Source organism: Oncorhynchus gorbuscha, linkage group LG02 (genome assembly GCF_021184085.1).
Source record: "Oncorhynchus gorbuscha isolate QuinsamMale2020 ecotype Even-year linkage group LG02, OgorEven_v1.0, whole genome shotgun sequence".
In the NCBI taxonomy this organism is placed as follows: domain Eukaryota; kingdom Metazoa; phylum Chordata; class Actinopteri; order Salmoniformes; family Salmonidae; genus Oncorhynchus; species Oncorhynchus gorbuscha.
This window is the reverse complement of record NC_060174.1, coordinates 16,234,435-16,260,271: the sequence shown is the minus strand read 5'-3', so window position 1 is coordinate 16,260,271 and position 25,837 is coordinate 16,234,435. Positions and strand designations below refer to the sequence as shown.

The 25,837-nt window shown below is 40.5% G+C and overlaps 1 protein-coding gene across 1 annotated transcript; it reads left to right on the top strand.

The window, feature by feature from the left end:
- The first annotated feature begins 1,886 nt into the window (after positions 1-1,886).
- LOC123991359 (excitatory amino acid transporter 5-like) lies at positions 1,887-19,594 on the top strand. Its single transcript, XM_046292875.1, has 11 exons — positions 1,887-2,185; positions 4,243-4,322; positions 5,221-5,436; positions 11,565-11,607; positions 11,752-11,959; positions 13,459-13,558; positions 14,505-14,738; positions 16,074-16,268; positions 17,259-17,393; positions 17,657-17,759; positions 18,169-19,594. Exons 1-11 carry the CDS (start codon positions 1,940-1,942, stop codon positions 18,331-18,333), a joined length of 1,725 nt encoding a protein of 574 aa, XP_046148831.1. The 5' UTR covers positions 1,887-1,939; the 3' UTR covers positions 18,334-19,594.
- Positions 19,595-25,837: the final 6,243 nt, after the last annotated feature.

Below are 25,837 nucleotides of genomic sequence, written 5' to 3'. Positions count from 1 at the left end.
TGGCAACCAGATTTCCTTATATGATGAGCAGTGGAAATGCACATAAGTTATGACTTGTATTGCAACATGGTAATGGTTAAATAAACTACTTTATGTTAGATGAAATAGTAATCCTTCAAGGAAAACTGTTTGCAATGTTATGACAATGAATTTATTTTCCTTTGTTGAAACTATACCATGTTTTGGCAGTAAAAGTTTCCAGAAATTTGAATTTGATTGATTTTAGCACTAAAGACAAACCTTACCCACTCCTTGGCCAGATAAGTCTTTGCCCGAGGACTAGAATTGGCAGTACTAGAGTAGTATCCTGTTAAATACATCTAGAGGGTCAGAGCAGACATGGTTTTGACTCAATGCCCTGTTCAGCATGTTAAAAGTCAAACTTCTAGCTAATTACTGAGTGGGTATTACTGAAGGTTCTGAGTATTCCCCTACCAAAATAATTCCTATCAAAGTAAATGAACCATGGGAACAGTCAACAGTGATTCAAATCTACTACTGTAATAAATATGTTTCACATTCTCAAACATGATGGGATATAAAAACCAAGGGTATAGGGGGAATTCAACCTAATTACAAATTCACCTCACCATATTAATACCCAGAAAGACAGCAAATCATCATTCACTGACTCCAGGACCATGCTAGGTATCCATGAGATGTTAGCTCCGGCCCTCATAACTCAATGCAAATGGGTCCGTATAGATCAGAAACCTTTGGTGGCAACAGGAAATATTACTGCTGTCCTGTGCTGGACGAAAGTATACCAAAATGCTTAGGTTGTTATATGCTAATGGAATGTTATAATATGTTAATTATTATGTAGCAAAGTACGTCAATAGTTAAATGTAAATCCACAGAAAAGACATTCAGTGGCACATTAAGAAGATCTTGAATTAATTGAAGACCTTTTGGCACACACATCTAGGTCAAAATGTGGCACAACCTCTTCCCAAACCTCTCAAACTAGTTGCATTAACCATTGCTTAACGCTTGGCTCACCTTTCCACCTACGCATCTTATATAGCCTGTGCGGGGTTAGGATTTGATTGGATTGCAGCCATCCCTTTGTTTTGTTATCTAGATCACAATGACAATCAAACTTTATAAGATTGACCTTAATGGGGATTAATCTACTGATTCTTAGATGTTCGAGATGGGATCAGTTTAATTGGGATTTATTTAATCTCAGTTCATAAATTCAATTTGAAAGCACATTTTAAAAAATAATCAAGGATGCGAATGCAAACGTTTCTGAATGTATAATTTAATTGTGCAATGCTGAAAAAAAATTGGCCTACAGGCGGCCATATTAGTCAGCTAATACAGGACTAGTAAAGGCACAGTGCACTACTTTGTTATTTAATAATTTAAAAATGTATATTTTTTATTATTCTATTTTTCAGGGGGTGCTGCAGCCTCCTCAGCACCCCTACTTCCCACAGCTATGCCCTCAGTAGCCTATAACGTGTCCAAGAATGTTAAAGGTCCTGCAAAAAGCAAGGTTGTTGCAGATTGCCTGTTACACCTAGAAGAGATGGACCTTATGTTCTTAGCTTTGTTCCTCTCTAGGTTTTTCTTTAGGCCTCTAGGGAGTTTTCCCTGGCAACTGTGCTTCTGCTTCCACTTCTGCTTGCTCTTTGAGTTCTGCTGATGTTAAAAGAGCTTTATAAATGTTATGATTGATTGAGATGACAAGACATCAACAATGAAGAAGTACATAATCATGGCAGACGCCTAACAAGAGAGACTTGTTATATTTTATTACACACTTTTAAGCCTCTTAGTCCCGCTAATTCTCCCTGACTGTGGGCTGTGGCTGGCAGGTGTTTACTCTACACAGCAATGATGGCTTAATCCCCATGTAGGCTATGTGGTTCCTCAGAATCGCACCACTCCAGAAGAATTTGACGGTCTTCCCATTGAAGGACTTGGAACTATGGAGGAGCTACTACTGCCCACTGAACGCGATGAGACACGCTCCAACAATAGCTCATATTCTCCAAGAGGAGAAACCATGTACCAACGTGTCAATAGATTTCTCCATGGGGCTTTTGTTGATGACTTGAAACAGTGGTTAAGGGGCTACGTGAAGCGCAACGGCTTGCTGACACTCTCGGTTTTTGCCGTGTTGACGGGCTGTGTCCTGGGGGCTGTGTTAAGAGGGAGCCATCTCTCTACCCAGGTAAGTTGCTCGTTATCACTGTCAGATGCATGTGCAAATTCTGTTTGATTATTTGATGTGCCAGCCTTCCAGGTCCATATGTCTCTTGGTTTGAAAGTCTCTTAGCAGTGCATACATACACTGAGTGTACAAAATATTAAGAACACCTTCCTAATATTGAGTTGCCCTCCCCTCAGAACAGCCTGAATTTGTCGGGGTATGGACTCTACAAGGTGTCAAAAGCGTTCTACAGGGATGCTGGTGCATATTGAACCCAATGCTTCCAACTGTTGTGTCAGGTTGACTGGATGTCCTTTGGATGGTGGACGATTCTTGATACACACAGGAAACTTGAGTGTGAAAAACCCATCAGCGTTGCAGTTCTTGACACAAACCGGTGTACCTAGCACCTACTACCATATCCTGTTCAAAGGCACTTAAGTCTTGCCCATTCACCCTCTGAATGGCACACATACACAATCCATGTCTCAATTGTCTCAAGGCTTAAAAATGCTTCTTTAACCTGTCTCCTCCCCTTCATCTTCACTGATTTAAAATGGATTTAACAAGTGACCTCAAAAAGGGATCATAGCTTTCACCTGGATTCACCTGGTCAGTCTATGTCATGGAAAGAGTAGGTGTTCTTAATGTTTTATACATTGGGCACTTTTCTGTTTGACCACCTCGCCCTGTTTTCGTGACGGTGTTCCACTTAAACGCCTACAGAGCTCCTGTTTGCATTGCTTTGATGCACTGGAGCATTTCGTTGTTGAGTTGTAGAAAACCAAAGGATATCATCAGCAGCCAGACCTAATGAACCATTGAGAGAAGCTTCAAGTGCACAACACTATCAGCAAAGGATGGGAATGGAACCCTGTAAAGTGTTGTGTGTTACAGTTGTTATAGGAACAGCGAGCCAGTGCACAGCTATAAGAGCAGCCTGCATTCATCCTCTTGATTGAAAAAAGTGGTTGTTGGGAAGGAGATAATGACCTCTACTAAGCAAAATGTTTCTGAGAGGAAAGCACTCCGTTGACGCACATGTAGCAGTCTCAATGCATTTTGTGGAGGAAGAAATTGTCATCTAGACCATAGATGGTGAATCGATGAATGGCTTCAGAAAAGGAATTGCAGCATATTCTTGGAAAGCAACAGGAGATACCTAGATGGTTATAGGCCATCTTTTGGGACTCATAAGTTTAGGAAGGAAATGTATCATCTGCCCACATTATCACCCCCTTCCAGTTCACTTGTACGTGAAAGATGAAAGAAAACCGATGTTCAGAACAGGTCAATCCAAGCTCAGTCGTGTCAGGAGAGGAGAGGGGATTATTTGATCTCAGACTGAGAATTGGCTTGCCAAAGCAAACATGGCCTTAAGTGTGCTTGATAATCACAGGTGACGTGTGACCCATGGCTGATGTTTAAAAGTGAGCAAAGGTTTAACTGGAGGGAATTACTGTGCGTGTTACAACTAAGAACTGTGTCACTCATCAGGGTTGTGGTCAATTCCATTCCAATTCTCTTCAATGTATACTTTCTGAATTTAAATTAAATTGACCCCAACCCTGTCACCTACAGCAAGTCATCTATGGCTCTGAGACCTACAGTATCAACGCCATCCAAACATTTGAAACCACATCGATTTTATATTTGATCAATGACTAATGTAAATGATAAAGATTCTATTCCTATGAACCTGATCGAATCAACCAAGATTATTCCACTTTTTTTGTACTAATTTGAAAACCAAGAACAACCTTTTCACAAGGGGTGAATCTGAAAAGCAAAAGGCATTTGAGATTCACCCAAGTGTGTGCTGATGGAAACTTTTTCCTATTGGAAAGGAATACTTGAAACAAAAATATCTGTCCAACCTTTGAAAAGGGTCTCCTGTGGAAAGAGTTTGAAGTCAGGAACACTGCTTGGGTTTCTTAAGTTTTGTAATATGTTTGAAGATGCATCCTTTTCCTCAAATGAAGTCACCAGCTGCCACAGCTTTGGAGGGGTTCATGTCTACTTATAATGTATAATAATTGTTTTTATGTAACTTATGTTTCTTCTGATATCCCCTCCAGGCTAAGATATATTTCTCGTTCCCTGGAGAGCTTCTCATGAGAATGCTCAAAATGCTTATCCTCCCCCTCATCACATCCAGGTAAACATCTGTGATGTCAGCCTCTGTCCCATAATATGGTTTTATATTTCATCCGCAACAGCGGAATACAAATATTTGATGTTCACTCAACACAAAAGATATTCAGCCTCAAAAGTGACTTTTAAAATGCTTTTGAGAAAATTGCATAACTGGACAAGGGATGTTGACTAATTTTGCTGCTGTTATCACACTACACCCAATGAAAGTAGCTTACCCCCTACAGAATGGTAATTTTGCTGCTGTTATCACACTACACCCAATGAAAGTAGCTTACCCCCTACAGAATGGTAATTTTGCTGCTGTTATCACACTACACCCAATGAAAGTATACCCCCTACAGAATGGTAACACTGTTATCACACTACACCCAATGAAAGTAGCTTACCCCCTACAGAATGGTAATTTTGCTGCTGTTATCACACTACACCCAATGAAAGTAGCTTACCCCCTACAGAATGGTAATTTTGCTGCTGTTATCACACTACACCCAATGAAAGTAGCTTACCCCCTACAGAATGGTAATTTTGCTGCTGTTATCACACTACACCCAATGAAAGTAGCTTACCCCCTACAGAATGGTAATTTTTGGAAACCAAATGTCAATAGATTCCATATTGTCTACATAACATGACTGGTTCCAGTTATATCACACCTGTCCAATGGTATAAGAAGTAGTAGTACTTACAATAAACATTTGAAACGGGGTCCCCACTTCATTAGAAATTTTAATTAGATCTCGCTTAGGTCGACACTCCTAGTCATTCTCCGTAGCTTCATTTAACAGGTCAGTAGATTGGAACCATATTTGATTACAAATTTAGGCATCAGAGCAATTATTGGGACATTTTTTATTGTATATTTCCATTGTTTGATGCTCTCTCTCTTTTCCCTTTTACAGTTTAATGTCAGGCCTGTCATCCATGGAGCCCAAATCCTGTTGTCGTGTGGGTGTTCTCACTGTGACCTACTACCTGTGGACCACCTTCATTGCGGTGGTGGTGGGTATCCTGCTGGTGATCATCATCAAGCCTGGGGTGGGCACTGAGATGGACAGCATCAGGCTAGGAGGAGGGCCCGTCATGACTTCTGCTGATGCCTTGCTAGATCTCATCAGGTGAGTGACCCATGAAGATAAACCTGAAGCTCGACAAGCAATATCTACAAACAATCAACACTGTCTAAGGCAGGGGTAGGCAACTAGATTCAGCTGTGGGTTGATTTTTGTCAGAGAGGATGGTCAGGGGACCGGAACATAATTATAATAATTTGTACACTGCAAATTGACCACAACTAAGCCCCAAAATGTAATTTATTCTAAAATAACAATAATTTCATAGCTTGATTACATTGAGACACGATCACATACACTCCATGGTCAAAAACATGTGGACACCCCTTCAAATTTGTGGATTTGGCCATTCCAGCCACAACCGTTGCTGATAGGTATATATTTCTGCCCTGCTAGAGCTGCCCCGGTCAACTGTAAGTGCTGTTATTGTGAAGGACAAACATTTAGGAGCAACGATGGCCCAGCCGCGAAGTGGTAGGTCACATAAGCTCAAAGCGTATAGTGTGTAAAAATTGACTGTCCTCAGTTGCAATACTCACTACCGAGTTCCAAACTGCCTCTGGAAGCAACGTCAGCATAAGAACTGTTGGTCGGGAGCTTCATGAAATGGGTTTCCATGGCCGAGCAGCCGCACGCACATAAGCCTAAAATCACCTAGCGCAATGCCAACGGTCAGCTAGAGGGGTGTAAAGCTCACCCCCATTAGACTCTGGAGCAGTGGAAACACGTTCTCCGGAGTGATGAATCATGCTTCACCATCTGGCAGTCCGACGGCCTAGTCTAGGTTTGGTGGATGCCAGGAGAACGCTATTTGCCCCAATGCATAGCGACAACTATAAAGTTCGGTGGGGGAGGAATAATGGTCTGGGGCTGTTTTTCATAGGTCGGGTTAGGCCCTTTAGTTCCAGTGAAGGGAAATCTTAATGCTACATTATACAATGACATTCTAGATGATTCTGTGATTCTAACTTTGTGGCAACAGTCTGGGGGACCTTTCCTGTTTCAGCATGCAATGCCCCAGTGCAGAAAGTGCAAGTCGGTGTGGAAGACCTTGACTGGCCTGCACAGAGCCCTGACCTCAACCCCATCGAAAACCTTTGGGATGAATTGGAACGCTGACTGCGAGCCAGGCCTTATCACCCAACATCACTGCCCAACCTCACTAATGCTCTTGTGGCTGAATAGATGCAAGTCCCTGCAGCATTGTTCCACCATCTGGTGGTAAGCCTTCCCAGAATAGTGGAGGCTGTTATAGCAGCAAAGGGGGACCATATTGTGGTCATATTATTGTGCCATATTAATGCCCATCATTTATGAGATGTTCGACAAGTAGGTGTCCAAATACTTTTGTACATACTCATGTAGTGTGTGTCTCTTTCCTAAATTACTTTTTTTTTTGCTGAATTACTGGTGATTTTAGACTCTTTAAAAAAAATGGGGTTTACTTGGTGGGGGGGGCAATATCTACAGCAATCAATATACGTCTAGGGCCTAGGTGCTGGGACAAGCAATATTACAAAATACCTATATTTTATGGACAACCAATATCTACAACAATACTTTCAGTCTAGGGACAAACAATATGGTCATTTTCATGTTAAAGGAAACATAAGCACCAACATGTGAAGATCATAGGAGCATGTCAATTTGGGTGTCAAATGAAAGCTAAGAGTATATATATATATTTTTTATGATGGTAAAAGGGTCTTAGAAAACATCCTAACAGAAAACGTCTCAAGGTATTAGAAATACATCAAAAGTAAAGACCCCTGCCAACTAATATCAACATTTATATTAAGTTTAGGATACTTTTTTGCCTTGTGCCTTGAAATTCTGTTACCAAAAACCCACATATCTTGAAGATGTTTTCTAATTTCTCTCCCTCATGAGGAGGATAATGAAAGTTCACAGAAGTAACAGGTCAAGGTAGACATATTAACTAGTTATGTTTTTTATCAATTTTATTTATGAATTATTACATTTAAAAAATATATATATATATTTTACCTTTATTTAACTAGGCAAGTCAGTTAAGAAAAAAATCTTATTTTCAATGATGGCCTAGGAACAGTGATTCAAAATCGAAATTTTGTTACCAAATCGGTAATGGTATTTCAGAAAAATATGAATTGCTGCAATTTAATTAGCTCCAAAGGGAAATCATGGTAGTTCCAAACCCCAGTTGGGTCACCTGCTATTGTCTTCCCTTCCACTGGCACACTGTTATGTTCAGCTGATGTTCAACTGTTTTCTCTCTCTTTCTGTCATCTGGTGGTCAAACCAAAAGTCTGGACAACCCCTCCTCTCGCTCCAATTAATGTCACCTCTCCCGGCTCTTACTAACCGGACCAAATCCGAACCAGTCATAGACGTCTATGTTTCACAAATTCGGACATCCCAGTACAGTACATTACAGTAGAGCACACTACTGTACACTAAAGAAAAGTGTAGTACAGTACAGTAGTGTAGAATAGAGTGGAGTAGAGTTGAGTACACTATAATGTACTATACTCTACTCTTCTTTACTATACTGTACTGAACTCTACTATACTCTACTTGTATATACTCTACTGTACTGAACTCTACTGTAATGTACTGAACTATGTTCTATGTTGTACTGTACTGTACTCTACTTGTATATACTCTACTGTACTGAACTCTACTGTACTGAACTATACTCTACTTGTATATACTCTACTGTACTGAACTCTACTGTAATGTACTGAACTATGTTCTATGTTGTACTGTACTGTACTGTACTGTACTGAACTATACTCTACTTGTATATACTCTACTGTACTGAACTCTACTGTAATGTACTGAACTATGTTCTATGTTGTACTGTACTGTACTGTACTGTCCAAACTTGTAAAACCTAGACGTCTATGATTGGTTCAGATCCGGGCCAACCAAATTTGGTCTTGTTTGGTGGCAGAGCTTATTAAAATAATAGCCAGGGTATAGAATAAAATAAAAATATGCAAATCCTCATCTTTATGTACCTATTTAGAATACATCACCTTGAAGAGAATGGCATACATAGTTCATTATTATGCATTTCTGTGTAGTACAGATCAGGGACCCATGATGAAATTCCTTTGAAACAATTCTGTTACCGGTTATAAATCCACCTAATTTACTCTAGTTCAATAACCAAACTATTGTTTTTCATAGTCAAGGTGCCATGCCATAGCTGACACCTAATTCTTAATTCAGAGCAGATATTTACATTTTTGGAAAATGTGATCACATAAAAAACACAGGGAGATTTTACTGTTTCCAAACTTCGCATCTGCACAGTTCTTCCAGTAAATGTGTTTTTGTAAACATTTCTTTGTAAATTGTAAAAAGTAGTCCTTGTGCATAGAGTTGTATGGTTTGTTCAGCTTTGAAATCAATGGTTTTTATGATGCATATATTTTAAGTGAAAAATATTAGTGTCAGCACAATTCCGTTAGCGTGGAATTGCCCATATACAATACTTACAATGTAGGGACCAACACAGCGGCCTTGTGGTTAGTGTCTCCGCTCTGAGATTGGAAGGTTGGGAGTTTTATCACTGGCTGAGTCAGGACTCTAAAAATGGGACCCGATGCGTCTCTGTTTGGCACTCAGCATTAAGGAGATTGATTGGGGATAAGGTCCTGCGATCGACTAGTGTCCTGTCCAGGGGGTCTACTTGAACATCAAGCTTCCTCACGGTACAATTATAGACTCCTGGCACTAGATTTAGGGACTCTCAGTCCTGTAGCATGACACTTCAGTGCTGATGACAAATCAGGCTGAGAAGTCATCCAGCACCCACAACCAGACCGCCAATTTCCATATCAAGTGTCCACTCCCTTCATAGGACTTCTTTCTGTGCAAATCAAACACACGTTTGCTAACTGGGAATCCACTGTCTACAGTTGATTAAATACTGGACTCAGTCTAGTTACAACCTTCACCTGTCTCACAGAGACTAGCATTCTCACACAAACTAGTATCTGTAGTTTCAAAACAGCCTATATATCCAGTTTAACAACAATCAATTACCAGAATCTCACATCAAACTCCTATCTAATATCAGTCCCAATCACATTGGGCGTTGTATGTTTTTAAATGGCAAAAAACAGGGAGCTGCATATTGGCTTTTAATGTAATACAAGACATGCTAACGTGTCAAGCATATGTCTTAATAAAGTCATCTCTAATATTTGGGTGTTAATCCATATGTTTTTCTCCCCTCAAATGAAGAGCATAAATAGACATTCCAGTCCAAATGACTACTTCTGGCAATAATTAAATTGATAAAACATACAAATAAATAAATATGTGAATTGTTAGATACTACTTCACTGTTGGAGCAAGGAACACAAGCGTTTCGCTACACCAGCAATAACATCTGCTAACTATGGGTATGTGACCCAATTTGATTTGATATGATGAAAACTTGTCCTCTAGCAAATGTTGCAACTTGAGACTTGACTTTGCAAAAAGAAAAAATACTTGCCACAATGTTCTATAAGTAAATGTTAAATAAAAAGGTTGCTGCAGTTTGACAGGGTTTTCATCCTCCCTGGGGCCAGGGGTTTTTCCAGAATTAATTTAAAACCATGTGTCCTGTTTAGAAAATACTGTATCTGTATACCTAGGTGAGTAGGTGACAGGTAACCTAGTGGTTAAGAGCGTTGGGCCAGTAACCGAAAGGTCAATGGTTCACATCCCTGAGCTGACTAGGTGAAAATCTGTCAGTGTGCCCTTGAGCAAGGCACTTAACCCTAATTGCTCCTTTAATTTGCTGTAAATGTTAATCTGGTCCCACTCCCATAAAAATACCTTTTTACAACTACTAATTAATTCATCACTGTCAGAGCCTATAGGGTCCTAATTTATACCTGGTTAGGTTACCAGATTAGGAAAATCTCCAGGCCCCAGGGGAAACAATTTGCCCCACCACGCTGGGACCTGTGGGGCAACCTCTGCATCAGGGCATCATCAGTCCCAAAAATGGTTGCATTCAGTTTCAAAGACTGTGGTAGTGGGGGGAAAAGGGATGCAGTTTGTAAAACATGTGGGTTCAAAATCACTGATGTATTGCAACTGCATTGAAATTGGCATAAAACACAGTGATTTGAGGACTCTAAACCCCAAATTAGTGACTTGACCTGAGCCGTGGAACTTGGAATTTTACTTGAGACTTGCCCATTATTACTTGGGAATTGACTCGAGACTCAAAGATTAAGACTTGAGACTTGCTTAAGACGTCCAAATTGTGACTTGGTCCCATCTCTGGTACTAGATACAGGCCTAACATGCATGCTACTACCGATTGTTGTCAATGCTTGCGTAGTCCTGTGCAGTAGCAATGACTGTCTCACAATCCAGTTAAATCACAGGGGTGATTAGGGTATTTTTAGTCATCCATAAGGGATGATTTACAGATTAACTCAATCATGAACGGTGGGGATACAATGATCTCGGTGGAGGATCTCTTCGCCAGCACACGTCAGGAGGGAGTCTGGCTCATGTCTGTCTGATCGTACCTCCCTCTTTTAAGGGCCCTCATGGGAGTGGTCTGCCCACTTTATCTAATTATTAAGTTAAGGAAAGACCGGAAGAGAGGAGAGCCCGAGTTAAACTGATCAAATTAATTAACATTTTTATTTAACTAGGCAAGTCAGTTAAGAACAAATTCTTATTTACAGTGATGGCCTGTAGGGGGCCTATAACATACTGTGGGGGGCCTTATAACATAGGGGGGAAATGGCCTCTATTGTGTTCACAACTGAGACACTTCACAAGTTCTTACTTTCTTTGCAAATACATCAAATTACTTGTTTGGCCCATGCAAATACTTTAAACACATCAAATATTTTATGCAGACATATCTCAAAATGTGTATTCATCACTGAATATATACATTCTGTAGAATACACCAGATCAATTCTCAGAGTGCAGGGGACCACTTTCCTTTGTATGGTTCACAACTTCCTGTAACAATTCAAAAGGAAGCTATTTGTGATAATCATACTCATCAAGTTGGAATAATTATAACGTATAATGACTCTCTCTTGTGCTGTATTGATTACACCTTACTGACACGGATCATTAATGAACGACCATGTGTTTCACCCTTAATGCATACACCAACATATCAACATGCTAAATTATAACATATTATCTTTTTACAGGAATATGGTTCCTTCCAATCTTATTGAGGCAACATTTCAGCAGGTGAGTAACACTAGACCAATGATACATTTACCATTGTTCCTAATAAGTCAGATGTTCCATTGGTTGTGATTAACAAATCCCTACAGCTGATGGGTATTGTAGTTTATATTGCCTTACTCATCTGCAATGTTCTTATTGTTCCAGTACAAAACAGATCTGGTTCCTATCCTGAAAGTCTCCAGGGTCACAGTGCAGCCCAACTTTGTGTACGCCATACCTGATGAAAGTGACCCCAGTGGTCGGACGGTGTCCCTGGAGCTCACTCCACCCCCTGAGATCCACTACAAGACCAGACCTGGCAACAGCCAACAGATGAATGTGCTGGGGATCGTCATCTTCTCTGCCACTATGGGTAAGACCAGCAGTGGTGTAAAGTACTTAAGTAAAAATACTTTAAAATACTACTTTACTGTACTATTTATATTTTTTGACAACTTTTACTTTTACTTCACCACATTCCTAAAGAAAATGATGTACCTTTTACTCCATACATTTTCCCTGACACTCAAAGGTACTCGTTACATTTTGAATGATTTGCAGGACAGGAAAATGGTCCAATATGTGCACTTATCAAGAGAACTTCCCTGGTCATCCCTACTGCCTCTGATCTGGCGGACTCACTAAACACATGATTTGTTGCAGGGTGCCCCTTGCTATCCGTAAATGGTTTGCTTAATATAAGGAATCTGAAGCGATTTGCTGTGCCTTCAGAAAGTATTCATTCCCCTTGATTTATTCCACGTTGTTTTGTTACAGCCTGAGTTCAAAATGGATTAAATAGCTTTTTTCTCTCTCACCCATCTACACCCATCTGCACACAATACCCCATAATGACAAAGTGAAAACATGTTATTAGAATTATTTTTGCAAATTTATTGAAAATTAAATACAGAAATATCTTATTTACATCAGTAAATTCACACCCTTGAGTCAATGCATGTTAGAATCACCTTTGGCAGTGATTACAGCTGTGTGTCTTTCTGGGTAAGTCTCTAAGAGCTTTGCACACCTGAATTGTATAATATCTGCCCATTATTCTTTTAAAATATTCTTCAAGCTCTGTCAAGTTGGTTGTTAATCATTGCTAGTAAGCCATTTTCAAGTCTTGCCATAGATTTTCAAGACAAGTTAAGTCAAAACTGTAACTAGGCCACTCAGGAACATTCAATGTAATCTTGGTAACCAACTCCAGTGTATATGTGGCCTTGTGTTTTAGGTTATTGTCCTGCTGAAAGGTTAATTTGTCTCCCAGTGTATGTTAGAATGCAGACTGTAACAGGTTTTTCTCTAGGATTTTGCCTGTGCTTAGCTCTATTTAATTTATTTGTATCCTAAAAAACTCCCTTGTCCTTACTCATGACAAGAATAACCATAACATGAAGCAGCTACCACCATGCTTGAAAATATGAGGAGTGGTACTCAGGGATGTGTTGGATATGCCCCAAACATACCACTTAGTATTGTAGACATAAAGTACATTTCTTTGCCACATTTTTTTGCAGTTAAGTATATTTTAGCAATTACATTTTATTTTGATAGTTAAGTATATCAAAACTTTTAGACTTTTACTCAAGTAGTATTTTACTGGGCGACTTTCACTTTTACTTGAGTCATTTTCTATTAAGGTATGTTTACTTTCACTCAAGTATGACAATTGGATACTTTTTCCACCACTGACTGTATTCTGAAGGCCAGTCTTTTCTGTTTCCTTCTCTTTTCTGTTTATATTAAGTCTGTTTACATTATACATCTGCAGCTGTCTATCCCTCTAGTATCAATATTATATGTATCCATCTCTCTAGACTGAGAAGATAGAGCCAGATATATATATTTTTCATTTTGTTCCTTCAGGGCTGTTGTTGGGGAAAATGGGCGAAAGAGGAGCACCACTAGTCAACGTGTGTCAGTGCGTCAACGAATGTGTCATGAAAATCACCAACACTGCTGTTTGGTAAGCTTTATAAGTACCAGCATCTGTGTCCGTTACCATATTTATCATTAGTTTAAATGATAAAGGTTCTAATTTACTGGCTCAGTGGGTTAGAGGATGGTACCGGCAACACCAGGTTTGTGGGTGTGATTCCCACACTGTATACTGAATACTGTACACTGTATACTGAATGTGTGTCACTATAAACTGTCACTTTGGATGCAAGCATCTGCTAAATTACCCAATAAATATCATAAGTCGGTTGCATTTGATGGCAACCTAGCCTTTTGGCTTTCTGCTATGAACAGCATAACCCATGAACATTCAAACTAGTGGGATCTAAAGAAACAGTCTGCTACCCAGATGTGTGTTCCGTGTTACTTTCTGAGGCTACGGCCTGTACACAGGCATGTGGTGAGAACGTGGTCATCGTCTTGTGGTCAAGGAGATGTTAGGCAATCATCTTGACTCGCTCCACCCAGCAGTGAACTGCACATGCCGAGGATTAGTCGACCAGGAGTAGCACACTCTGTGCTCAGGGTCAACAGTGACTAATCCCAGGGAACTTTGGCACCACCCATGCAGCTCAGGTTTACCTCAAACGGCCTGGCCAAATTGTTCAAACGACCTTACCATAGAAGTTCAATTGCTAATAGGATTTACCTCAAAGCCTTGAATGACTCTTGGCTCTGACATGGTTTTAGTGGCAGCGATCAACTCAGGTGTCACAACACAGCAATTTCTTTCTTATGATTTTTTATGAATAAAGTAGTTGTCTAGTTTTCACAATACATAATGTAATAGAAAATAACAATTTATTTAGTTTTAATCTATTCCACTGGGTGGAATAACACATTGCTCATTAGGAAAAACACATTGACATTTCACCTAGTACAGACAGTCTTTGAAGGTGTGAAACACAGTTGTATATATACACTAGGTCATTCGTTCTTCCTTTTTCTTTCAGGTATTTTCCATTTGGGATCATATTCCTCGTAGCTGGAAAAATCCTGGACATGCAGGACCCATCTAATCTTGGGAAGAAGCTGGGCTGGTACACCATCACTGTTCTGGCCGGGCTGTTTGTTCACGGCCTCATCCTCCTCCCCTTCTTCTACCTTGTCCTGACTCAGAAAAACCCCTTCACTTATATCAGAGGCCTGCTACAAGCCTTGGTCATAGCACTGGCCACCTCCTCAAGGTAAGCAGTTGTTTCTCTAAGCCCATTTTTCTCATCGAACAATTATGTTCATTGTCCTGAAGGTCTGCAGTATGCAACCAGGGTTGGGGTCATTTCCTTTCTTAATTCAGTTAGTTCAGCATGAAATTAATTGGCATTCAACTCATGTTGAATTGGAAATTGAGCTTTGCTTTTTATGAGGAATTCAATTTCAGCTCACCCCCTGAATAGAAAAGTAACTGCCCCCCATTCAACAAAGTTCCATAACACCTGATTCATCAGGTGTGTTAAGGCATCAGCATGCTTCAGTTTGGCTGGCGCTGAACCAAACCTGTGTGCTCGCATATTCCCTTAAAAGACCTTCACTTGAAAAATAAGAAAAAAGCAACAATAGTACTGTTTGTCCATTTTGAGATGCCGTAGCCAGTATGCATTTCCTCAGAATAGTCCGAATGAATCTAAGATAACTCAAGAAATCTGTCATTTATTTTGGCGTTTTTGCAGAGATCTTAGTTGCGTCGTTTCACATCTAACTATACTGCTTGGTGCAGTATTTTTCAAAACAAAAAATGTGCAGGAAAACGAGTCATCTCTGGTTGAATGACAGCTAAGACTTTATTGAAAAATCCTTACTGTTGACCAATCACAGACGAAGGGGCGTAGACTTTGGCTCCAAACTTCGGTGTCCCCCCAGCAAAAATATAATATGCCAGAACAGTCGAAAAAACGCTCACTGAAGTCTAGTGTTGGGCAGGGACAAATGCACTGTGGCCCTCCAGGACCAGATGTGAATAAAACTGTCAGAGGATTGAGCTGAATGCGTGAAAAAGGTTCCTTCTTACCTTTATTTAACCAGGCAAGTCAGTTAAGAACACATTCTTATTTTCAATGACGGCCTGGGAACAGTGGGTTAACTGCTTGTTCAGGGGCAGAACGACAGATTTGTACCTTGTCAGCTTGAACTCACAACCTTCTGGTTACTAGTCCAACGCTCTAACCACTAGGCTATCCTGCTGCCATTGTAATGGCGAGTTTGATTGATAAGCTTCAAACACTACAAAACCTTTACCGTAGGCAAATTCATCTGTATAATGTTGCAATTGATCCCCAGTATGGTGAGTTTCAAGAGAAGGACAGAAATGTATTAAGATAATAACTTAAATGTCAAAAAGTATGTTTAAAAATTAACTTTAAATAGCTTTAAAGCTCAGTGTTGCAATTGTTGTGAGTAAGGAGTGCAAACAGAAGGATGCGAAAAGGAGGAAAACTGACAATATTCTATCCAGAGGATATCAGTTCATAATGGTAGAAGCCCCTTAGTCAACGATCTCTCTCTCTCTCTCTCTCTCTCTCAAGTTCTGCCACTCTACCCATCACTATGAAGTGCTTGCTGGAGAACTGCAATGTGGATCGGCAGATAGCACGCTTTGTGCTGCCTGTGGGGGCCACCATCAACATGGACGGAACGGCTCTTTATGAGGCCGTGGCGGCCATCTTTATTGCCCAGGTCAACGATTATGAGCTGGACTTTGGCCAGCTGGTCACCATTAGGTATGTACAGTGGTGGAGAAAGTACCCAATTGTCGTACTTGAGTAAAAGTAAAGATACCTTAATAGTAAATTACTCACGTAAAAGTGAGTCACCTAGTAAAATACTACTTGAATAAAAGTCTAAAAATATTTGGTTTTAAGTATCAAAATTAAATGTAATTGCTAAAATGTACTTTAGTATCAAAAGTGAAAGTATAAATAATTTTAAGTTCCTTATATTAAACAAGCCAGATGACACCATCTTCTTGTTTTATTTATTTATTTACGGATAGCTTGGGGCACACTCCAACACTCAGACATAATTTACAAACCAAGCATTTGTGTTTAGTGAATCTGCCAGATCAGTTAGTAGGGATGACCAGGGATGTTTTCTTGATAAGTGTGTGAATTGGACCATTTTCATGTCCTGCTAAGCATTCAAAATGAGTACTTTTGGGTGTAAAAAGAAACTGTATGGAGTAAAAAGTACTTTTTTTTTTAGGAACCTAGTGAAGTAAAAGTAAGTTGTTAAAAATATAAATAGTAAAGTACAGATACCAAAAACACTACTTAGGTAGTACTTGAAAGTATTTTTACTTAACTACTTTACACCACTGGGTATGTATTGGGTTTCAAATCATAAAGCTACCATTGCATCTGCAGGGTGAAACTTTGAGTCCAAACTCAAAAGCAGTAAGCACCCGGTGTAGTCTGCCATGACAGCCTTGGTCCTGGGTGCTGAGATTATAACAGGTGTGACAAAAAGTAACATTCCTCCTGATATTACTTTTGTTTCACACAACATTAGTACATGTGAATGTGCATTATCGCTGTACTGAGTAAATATCATTATTTTCATGATGAGATTCAATCACTGTGTTTGATTTAATAAAAAATCCTTACAAGCAATAAGGCTGTCAAAAGGTATTGCTCATATCAGTGTTACCATGGCAGAATAGTATTGTAATGCACCTTCTTAGCTTTGTAATTGATTGTTTTGGTCTCTAACAGTATAACAGCTACTGCTGCCAGCATAGGTGCTGCTGGGATTCCCCAGGCTGGCCTCGTTACCATGGTCATTGTCCTGACATCAGTGGGCCTGCCACCTGATGACATCACCCTTATTGTGGCCATCGACTGGGTGCTGTAAGTTCACTATGACATAAATTAGTAATATTCAATATCTACAGTAGGCCTACAACATATTAGAACATATGCTACACATGTAGTTAATAGCGGCTGACAATGATTTAGAATGGTTGTCAAGGGAAACCTTAAATTGTTTACTAACTTCATGGCATAGGAGAGACTGGTTGTTATGGGGAAGTATTTTGGTGCATTCGGAGACAATGTTTGTGGTTGGAGTGGGAGGCTGATCTCTGGAGCTTTTGTATTCCCTGTCTTTTCAGGGACCGATTCCGAACCATGATCAACGTGCTTGGAGACGCCCTGGCAGCAGGAATTATCGGCCACTTATGTCGGAAAGACTTTCCTCGCGGTGGTACTTGCAAGGTAGGCTGCTGTCACTGTCTAGCTGCAACCATATCATATCATCCACCTATAGTCCTGCGTTTCTGTAAAACTGTTTTAATGTGAGGTATAAGAGACCCTGCACAAAAAGAATTACTGAGGTCTTAGATTAATGTAATATGTGTGCTGGCCAGGGTTACAAGAAAAGCAATATTAAAGCAATATGGCATGTGAATATAGACCTCTGAACATCTGAACAGTTTTTGTCACTTATCACAGAGATACTGATCAGTGTGTGTGTGTGTGTGTGTGTGTGTGTGTGTGTGTGTGTGTGTGTGTGTGTGTGTGTGTGTGTGTGTGTGTGTGTGTGTGTGTGTGTGTGTGTGTGTGTGTGTGTGTGTGTGTGTGTGTGTGTGTGTGTGTGTGTGTGTGTGTGTGTGTTCCTTCCCAGTCTCAGCCTTCATACGGCACACAGAACAAACACAACTTGCACGACATGCAGAATGGCATGCCACTGACCGAGTTGCCTTTGCACAAGCAAGACTGTTGTTATGAGGTGATGGAAGACACAGTCAACGAGAGCCCCACTATATACTACAATATCTGTCAAGTTTAACTCCTGGGAACACGCTAACCTCAAATGCTGGACATTTTTGGAGTGCTTTTCTCCCACCTCTGCCATGAAACAGTATTAGACTGCTGTCATCTACTCCTTTTTTTGTGACTTAACTTTATGTGACTGAACATTTTGTTCCACTTTGATGGTGACACTGCAAAGGTCAAATCAGTGTTTTCCACAAATATTTTTTTAATATATTTTTTAACAGTGATGAGTTAGGAATTGCCCCATTCTACCACTACCATCTTATGTGGTATTGACTATGGCTATTAACTCGGCTCATCCAACATCAAGTGGATTCCCTGGATGTTTTTATTTGATTTATTATTGTTCTCTACTGAACTGTTTCTCATCATGATCCATGAGTTTATAACTTCATCCATTTTGAACAACTTTATTGGGAGTTGTAGTCTATGTGCGTTGTTGATTTGTTTGACAAGCATAGGAAATATTGTATGGTCATATTGTACATTCTGGGTCAATTGCAATGAACTCATATTTAACTCAACTAAATCTTCCTTTTAATGTACCTAACATTTAGTGGCAGTTTCAACCATCTCTAAATGCAATAAAGTACAGGGAGAAATGCTGTAAAATTCAAAACACCTCCTCTGATTATCTTTGTATATGAGCCCACTTTATTAATATTCATAGACTTTCAAAAAACAAAATGTAGTGTTGCCTTAAATAAAATATTTAATTTATCATCTACGGAGACACCAACCATTTCGTCTGCCAACACATAAGCAAACTAACATACCATTCCTCCCTTAATCCTAGCAACATATTACTTTAGGAATAACATTATTTCTTCAGATTAATTTATTGTACATATTTTGATAAACATATTTTTGTTGATGATTTTAAGTGATTTCTGGTCTGTTTATATTTTGCTATAAAATGCAACATCAACATGGACTTGAGTTCCTTCCCACTGGGCACAAATTGAATGAATCAACATTGTTTCAACGTCATTTGTCAACATATTTAGACATGGAATCTCCATGTAAAATACATTTCATTTGAAAAAAGTCAACGTAAACAGTTTTGAGGGTGACATTTCAACTACAAGATTATGTCATCATGGGAACCAATTTTCAACCTTGTATAGAATTTGTACAATGTCAGCGGGGCAGCAGCGTAGCCTAGTGGCTAGAGCGTTGGACTAGGAACCGAATGGTAACCGAAAGGTTGCAAGTTCAAATCCCCGAGCTGACAAGGTACAACTGCCCCTGAACAGGCAGTTAACCCACTGTTCCTAGGCCGTCATTGAAAATAAGAATTTGTTCTTAACTGACTTGCCTAGTACAATAAAGGTGTAAAAAAAAAATCAGAGAGAAAAAACAATAGGCTGGGCAGCACCTCCTACTGGATAGTTGATCTATCTACAGCTATCCATTTGGTCTCCCATCCAGGGTTTTAACTAAAACCAGCTCTGCTTAGCATTGATATTGTTTACTGACTACTACCAATGTGCTATCTTGAGAATTATTTGTAAGAGACCTCTTTATATCTGGTTCTATCGAAGTCATACCGAAGGATTGATTTAGCAGAGCAAATTAAATGTAACCATACTTTATAAGTCGAATATAATCAACGATACTATACTGAACAAGAAATATCAACGCAAAATGTAAAGTGTAGGTCCCATGTTTCATGAGCTGAAATAAACTATCCCAGAAATTGTCTATATGCACAAGAGTTTATTTATCTCAAATTTGGTGCACAAATGTGTTTAAATGCCCAGGACCTCCACATCCGGCTTCTTCACCTGCAGGATCGCCTGAGACCAGCCACCCGGACAGCTGATGAAACTGTGGGTTTGCACAACCAAAGAATTTCTGCACAAACTGTCAGAAACCATCTCAGGGAAGCTGGAGAAGTGTGCTCTTTACGGATGAGTCCCAGTTTCAATTGGACCGGGCAGATGGCAGACAGCATGTATGGCGTCATGTGGACGAGCAGTTTGCTGACGTTGTGAACAGAGTGCCCCATGGTGGCGGTGGGGTTATGGTATGGGCAGGCATAAGCTATGAACAACGAACACAACTATAACCCCATGCTGTGGAGCAACAGGTAGCCTAGTGGTTAGAATGTTGGACTTGTAACCGAAAGGTTGCAAGATTGAATCCCAGAGCTGACAAGGTAAAAATCTGTTGTTCTGCCCCTGAACAAGGTCAGTTAACCCACTGTTATTAGGCTGCCATTGAAAATAAGAATTTGTTCTTAACTGACTAGCCTAGTTAAAAAATACTACATGCCTCAAAAGAATAGTTTGGATTTCTCAAACTCAGATCTTTTCATTTCTGAATGTATATTAAAACTACATTGTATCCATGTGTTTAGCCCCTTGAAAAAGTATTTGAATTAATTGTTTTGCTTTTCCTCCATCTCACTGCTGGCACTACATTGCTCCTGCCCTGGACTGGTGTATCCAGGTCTTAAGTGTGAAATGCACATTTAACACAATATATCCATGGACATAGTTATGTCTTTTTCAAAACAAATTTTGTACAGTTTTATCGATGGCAATTTTAATGCACAGAGATACCGTGACGAGATCCTGAGGCGCATTGTTGTGCCATTCATCTGCCGCCATCACCTCAAGTTTCAGCATGATAATGCCTGGACCCATGTTGTAAGGATCTGTACACAATTCCTGGAAGCTGAAAATGTCCCAGTTCTTACATGGCCTGCATACTCAACCTTCCCAAGTTCTCTCACGTCACCCCGCTCCTCCGTTCTCTCCACTGGCTTCCAGTTGAAGCTCGCATCCGCTACAAGACCATGGTGCTTGCCTACGGAGCTGTGAGGGGAACGGCACCTCAGTACCTCCAGGCTCTGATCAGGCCCTACACCCAAACAAGGGCACTGCGTTCATCCACCTCTGGCCTGCTCGCCTCCCTACCACTGAGAAAGTACAGCTCCCGCTCAGCCCAGTCAAAACTGTTCGCTGCCCTGGCCCCCCAATGGTGGAACAAACTCCCTCACGACGCCAGGACAGCGGAGTCAATCACCACCTTCCGGAGACACCTGAAACCCCACCTCTTTAAGGAATACCTAGGATAGGATAAGTAATCCCTCTCACCCCCCCCCCTTAAGTTTTAGATGCACTATTGTTAAGTGACTGTCCCACTGGATGTCATAAGGTGAATGCACCAATTTGTAAGTCGCTCTGGATAAGAGCGTCTGCTAAATGACTTAAATGTAATGTAAATGTAAATGTCATCAGACATGTCACAAATTTAAGCATGTTTGGGATGCTCTGGATCACCGTGTACAACAGCGTATTCCAGTTCCTGCCAATATCCAGCAACTTCGCACAGCCATTGAAGAGGAGTGGGACAACATTCCACAGGCCACAATTAACAACCTGATCGACTATACTCGAAGGAGATGTGTCGCACTGCATGAGGCAAATGGTGATCACACCAGATATTGACTGGTTTTCTGATCCACGCCCCTACCTTTTAAGGTATCTGGGACCTACAGGTCGATCACCACATTCTTTTGGAGAGATTGGAAACCCAAATTGGTCTACACGGACATGTTCTGGCCTGGTTTAGATCTTATCTGTCGGAAAGATATCAGTTTGTCTCTGTGAATGGTTTGTCCTCTGACAAATCAACTGTAAATTTCGGTGTTCCTCAAGGTTCCGTTTTAGGACCACTATTGTTTTCACTCTATATTTTACCTCTTGGGGATGTTATTCGAAAACATAATGTTAACTTTCACTGCTATGCGGATGACACACAGCTGTACATTTCAATGAAACATGGTGAAGCCCCAAAATTGCACTCGCTAGAAGCATGTGTTTCAGACATAAGGAAGTGGATGGCTGCACCTGGCCCTGCTGCTGCTTCAGTTTCAACTGTTCTGCCTTACTATTATTCGATCATGCTGGTCATTTATGAACATTTGAACATCTTGGCCATGTTCTGTTATAATCTCCACCCGGCACAGCCAGAAGAGGACTGGCCACCCCACATAGCCTGGTTCCTCTCTAGGTTTCTTCCTAGGTTTTGGCCTTTCTAGGGAATTTTTCCTAGCCACCGTGCTTCTACACCTGCATTGCTTGCTGTTTGGGGTTTTAGGCTGGGTTTCTGTACAGCACTTTGAGATATCAGCTGATGTACGAAGGGCTATATAAATAAATTTGATTTGATTTGAGGTGCATATCTATATTCACTGTCATGTGCAATCCATAGATTAGGGCCTAATGAATTTATTTAAATTGACTGATTTCCTTATATGAACTGTAACTCTGTAAAATATTAGAAATCGTTGCATGTTGCATTTATATTTTTGTCAGGCCTATATAGTTTTTGCGAAGTCATCAACAGCTGTTGTTTCAATTCAAAAAGGCGTTCAACTAAAAATCGACAATACATATAGGCCTAGGGTTCAAAGATTTGGTTGACATCAAATGTAATCTTCAAATTAATAATTAAGATGTTGGATTCACATCTCCATCTCAACCAAATATTATATATTATAACCAGATACTTGGTTGCTTTGTCAACCAAACAATTCAATATTACTTTAGTAATACAGTAATTAGTCTAAAGTTAAGGCTATTTTACAAACTACTGTAACAGCATTTATTATAAAATGAGTAACACATCCATGGCCACATTTTGAAGTTACTGTAACTATTTTTGTCTTATGTAATCATAGAAAGTGTGCATGTTCAAGATGGCATGAAAGGTCACAGGTCAGTGGAGGTCTTCACAATTGCTATACTAATCTGTACAGAATCTCGAAATGCATTGATCACTTGCACCATGTACTTTTAATGTAATCTCAACTGCAATCCAGGTCATTTGGTTCTGCTATTAGATGAAGCACAGAGATAACACGTGAAGTTATTGTATAAATACAAATGTCTGACATTGTATTCCCATTTGAACTTTGTTTTGCTTTTAAATGGTTGAAAGCGTAACAAAGATTGGAATTTGGTTGTGCTTTTCAGATGGTTCAAAGTATAGTGATAATGCATTGGGAAACTTCTGGCTTATTTTTTGAAGTGGGCGGATAAAGGTTGAAATCTCATTGATCAACGTCTCAACCAAAAATGACCCAAACTCCACGTTTAAATGATGTGGTGTGCCCAGTGGGTTCCAGTAATTAATCCAGTTAGTTAGTTAGGACATGAGGAAGACACGAGGCTGAAGCCCTCGGGCGGCATGCAGGTGCAGGTGCCGCCGGTGTTAGCCAGAGATTAAATCATGATGAAGTCTTGGACAAACGACAAGGATTACGGAAGAGGGTCTTGAAATAAACTAGCCATTTGGGTAAATGTGGGTGTGGAAGATACAATTGTTGTTAATGGCATGCTTTTGGCTAGTTTGTAAATCTTTTTTAGTTGTCTAATAAGGCTGAGTGTTGCCTAATGCTGTCTGTGAGATGTACCTATCATGTAGGCATATAACCTTTTCTGGTTCCTTCTAATTTCAGCTGATCATAGTCTGGTGGCTGTTTAGTTCAGTGGATAGGACTGTCTGGTGTTTTCCCCTCAAGATCAGGATTGGAACATAGAAAGAGGTGTCTGTCATTCTGCAATAGGGGTGGCTAGAACTTCCTGAACTCAAAAGCCTGAGAGAGAAAATGAAAATGAAAGAAAGATGTTACACCAACATTCCAGTAGAAGATTTTCTCAGAGACTTGTATTGGTTTAATATGTTTTACAGTACTGAAACAGTACCTGTTTCCACTTCCTGATAAATACTGACCCCAATACCTCATGCAGATCATTACACTGGTCTCCCTTCTCTGAAGGCAGGATAGGTGAAAACAACAGTATGTAATGGAACAAAGAAAGTTGTTTTATGCAGTGGAGGTTGCTGAAGGGAGGATGGCACATATTAAAATGGCTGGAACGGTGTGAATGAAATGGCATAAAACACATGGAAACCATGTGTTTGATGTATTTGATACCATTTCATTAATTCTGCTCCAGCCATTACCAAGAGCCTGTCCTCCCCAATTAAGGTGCCACTAACCTCCTGTGGTTTTGTTAAAAGTATTCCATTGTTGACAAAATGACATATCTACCCTAGTATTGTTGACCAGCTGTCGGTCTGGTAGAGGTGAGGCCAGTGCATATAAGTGTTCCCCACTGGAGTACAGGAGCTGTGTGTCCAGCAGATGTCCCTGTGGTGCAGCGGATGAGGCTTAGCTGTCTTTCACCAGCCATGAACACTACATGGCCAAAAGTATGTGGACACCTGCTTGTCGAACACCTCATTCCAAAATCATGGGCATTAATATGGAGTTTGTCCCCCCCTTTCGTGCCATAACAGCCTCCACTCTTCTGGGAAGGCTTTGTCGGAGATTTCTGAGGGGACTTGTTTCCATTCAGCCACAAGAGCATTAGTGAAGCCAGTTACTGATGTTGGCCAAGTAGGCCTGGTTCGCAGTCTGTGTTCCAATTCATCCCAAAGGTGTTCAATGGGGTTGAAGTCAGAGCTCTGTGCAGGCCAGTAAAGTTCTTCCACACTGATCTCAAAAAACATTTCTGTATGGACCTTGGTTTGTATATGAGGGCAATGTCATGCTGGAACAGGAAAGGATCTTCCCCAAACTGTTGCCACAAAGTTGGAAGCACAGCATCGTCTAGAATGTAATTGTATGCTGTAGCGTTAAGATTTCCCTTCTGGAACTAAGGGGCCTAGCCAGAACCATGAAAACCATCCTCCACCCAACATTATAGTTGTCACTATGCATTCAGGCAGGTAGCATTCTCCTGGCATCCGCCAAACCCAGATTCGTCCTTTGGACTGCCAAATGGTGATCCATCACTACAGAGAACGCATTTACTCTGTTTCAGAGTCCAATTGCAGCGAACTTCATACCACTCCAACCAATTAGGCTTGCTTGTGGCTGCTCGGCCATGGAAACCCATTTCATGAAGCTCCTAATGAACAGTTCTTGTGCTGACGTTGCTTCCAGAGACAGTTTGGAACTCGGTAGTGAGTGTTGTAACCGTGGACACTACGCACTTCAGTCCCATTCTGTGAGCTTGTGCGGCCTACCACTTCGCAGCTGAGCCGTTGTTGCTCCTAGACGTTTCCACTTCACAATAACAGCACTGCTCTAGCAGGGCAGAAATTTGACGAACTGACTTGTTGGAAAGGTGGCATCCTATGACGATGCCACTTTGAAAGTTACTGAGCTCTTCTGTAATGCCATTATACTACCACTGTTTGTCTATGGAGTTTGCATGGCAGTGTGATCAATTTTATACACTTGTCAGCAACGGGTGTGTCTGAAATAGCCGAATCCACTAAGGTATCTGCCTTGCCTGGCTACCCAGACTCCTTGCTCCGGCCAAACGGTATGCCACGCCCACAAGTTTCTTCTCCACAATCGAGAGCAATAGCAATGGTGTCTTTTTGTAGGCACTAACTCCGCCATGGTTCTTTGGGAAAATGTATCGAGTTTTGGTAGGGTTTTTCGATAAACTCAGGAAATAAGGTCTATGGTAAAACACAGGCTTAGG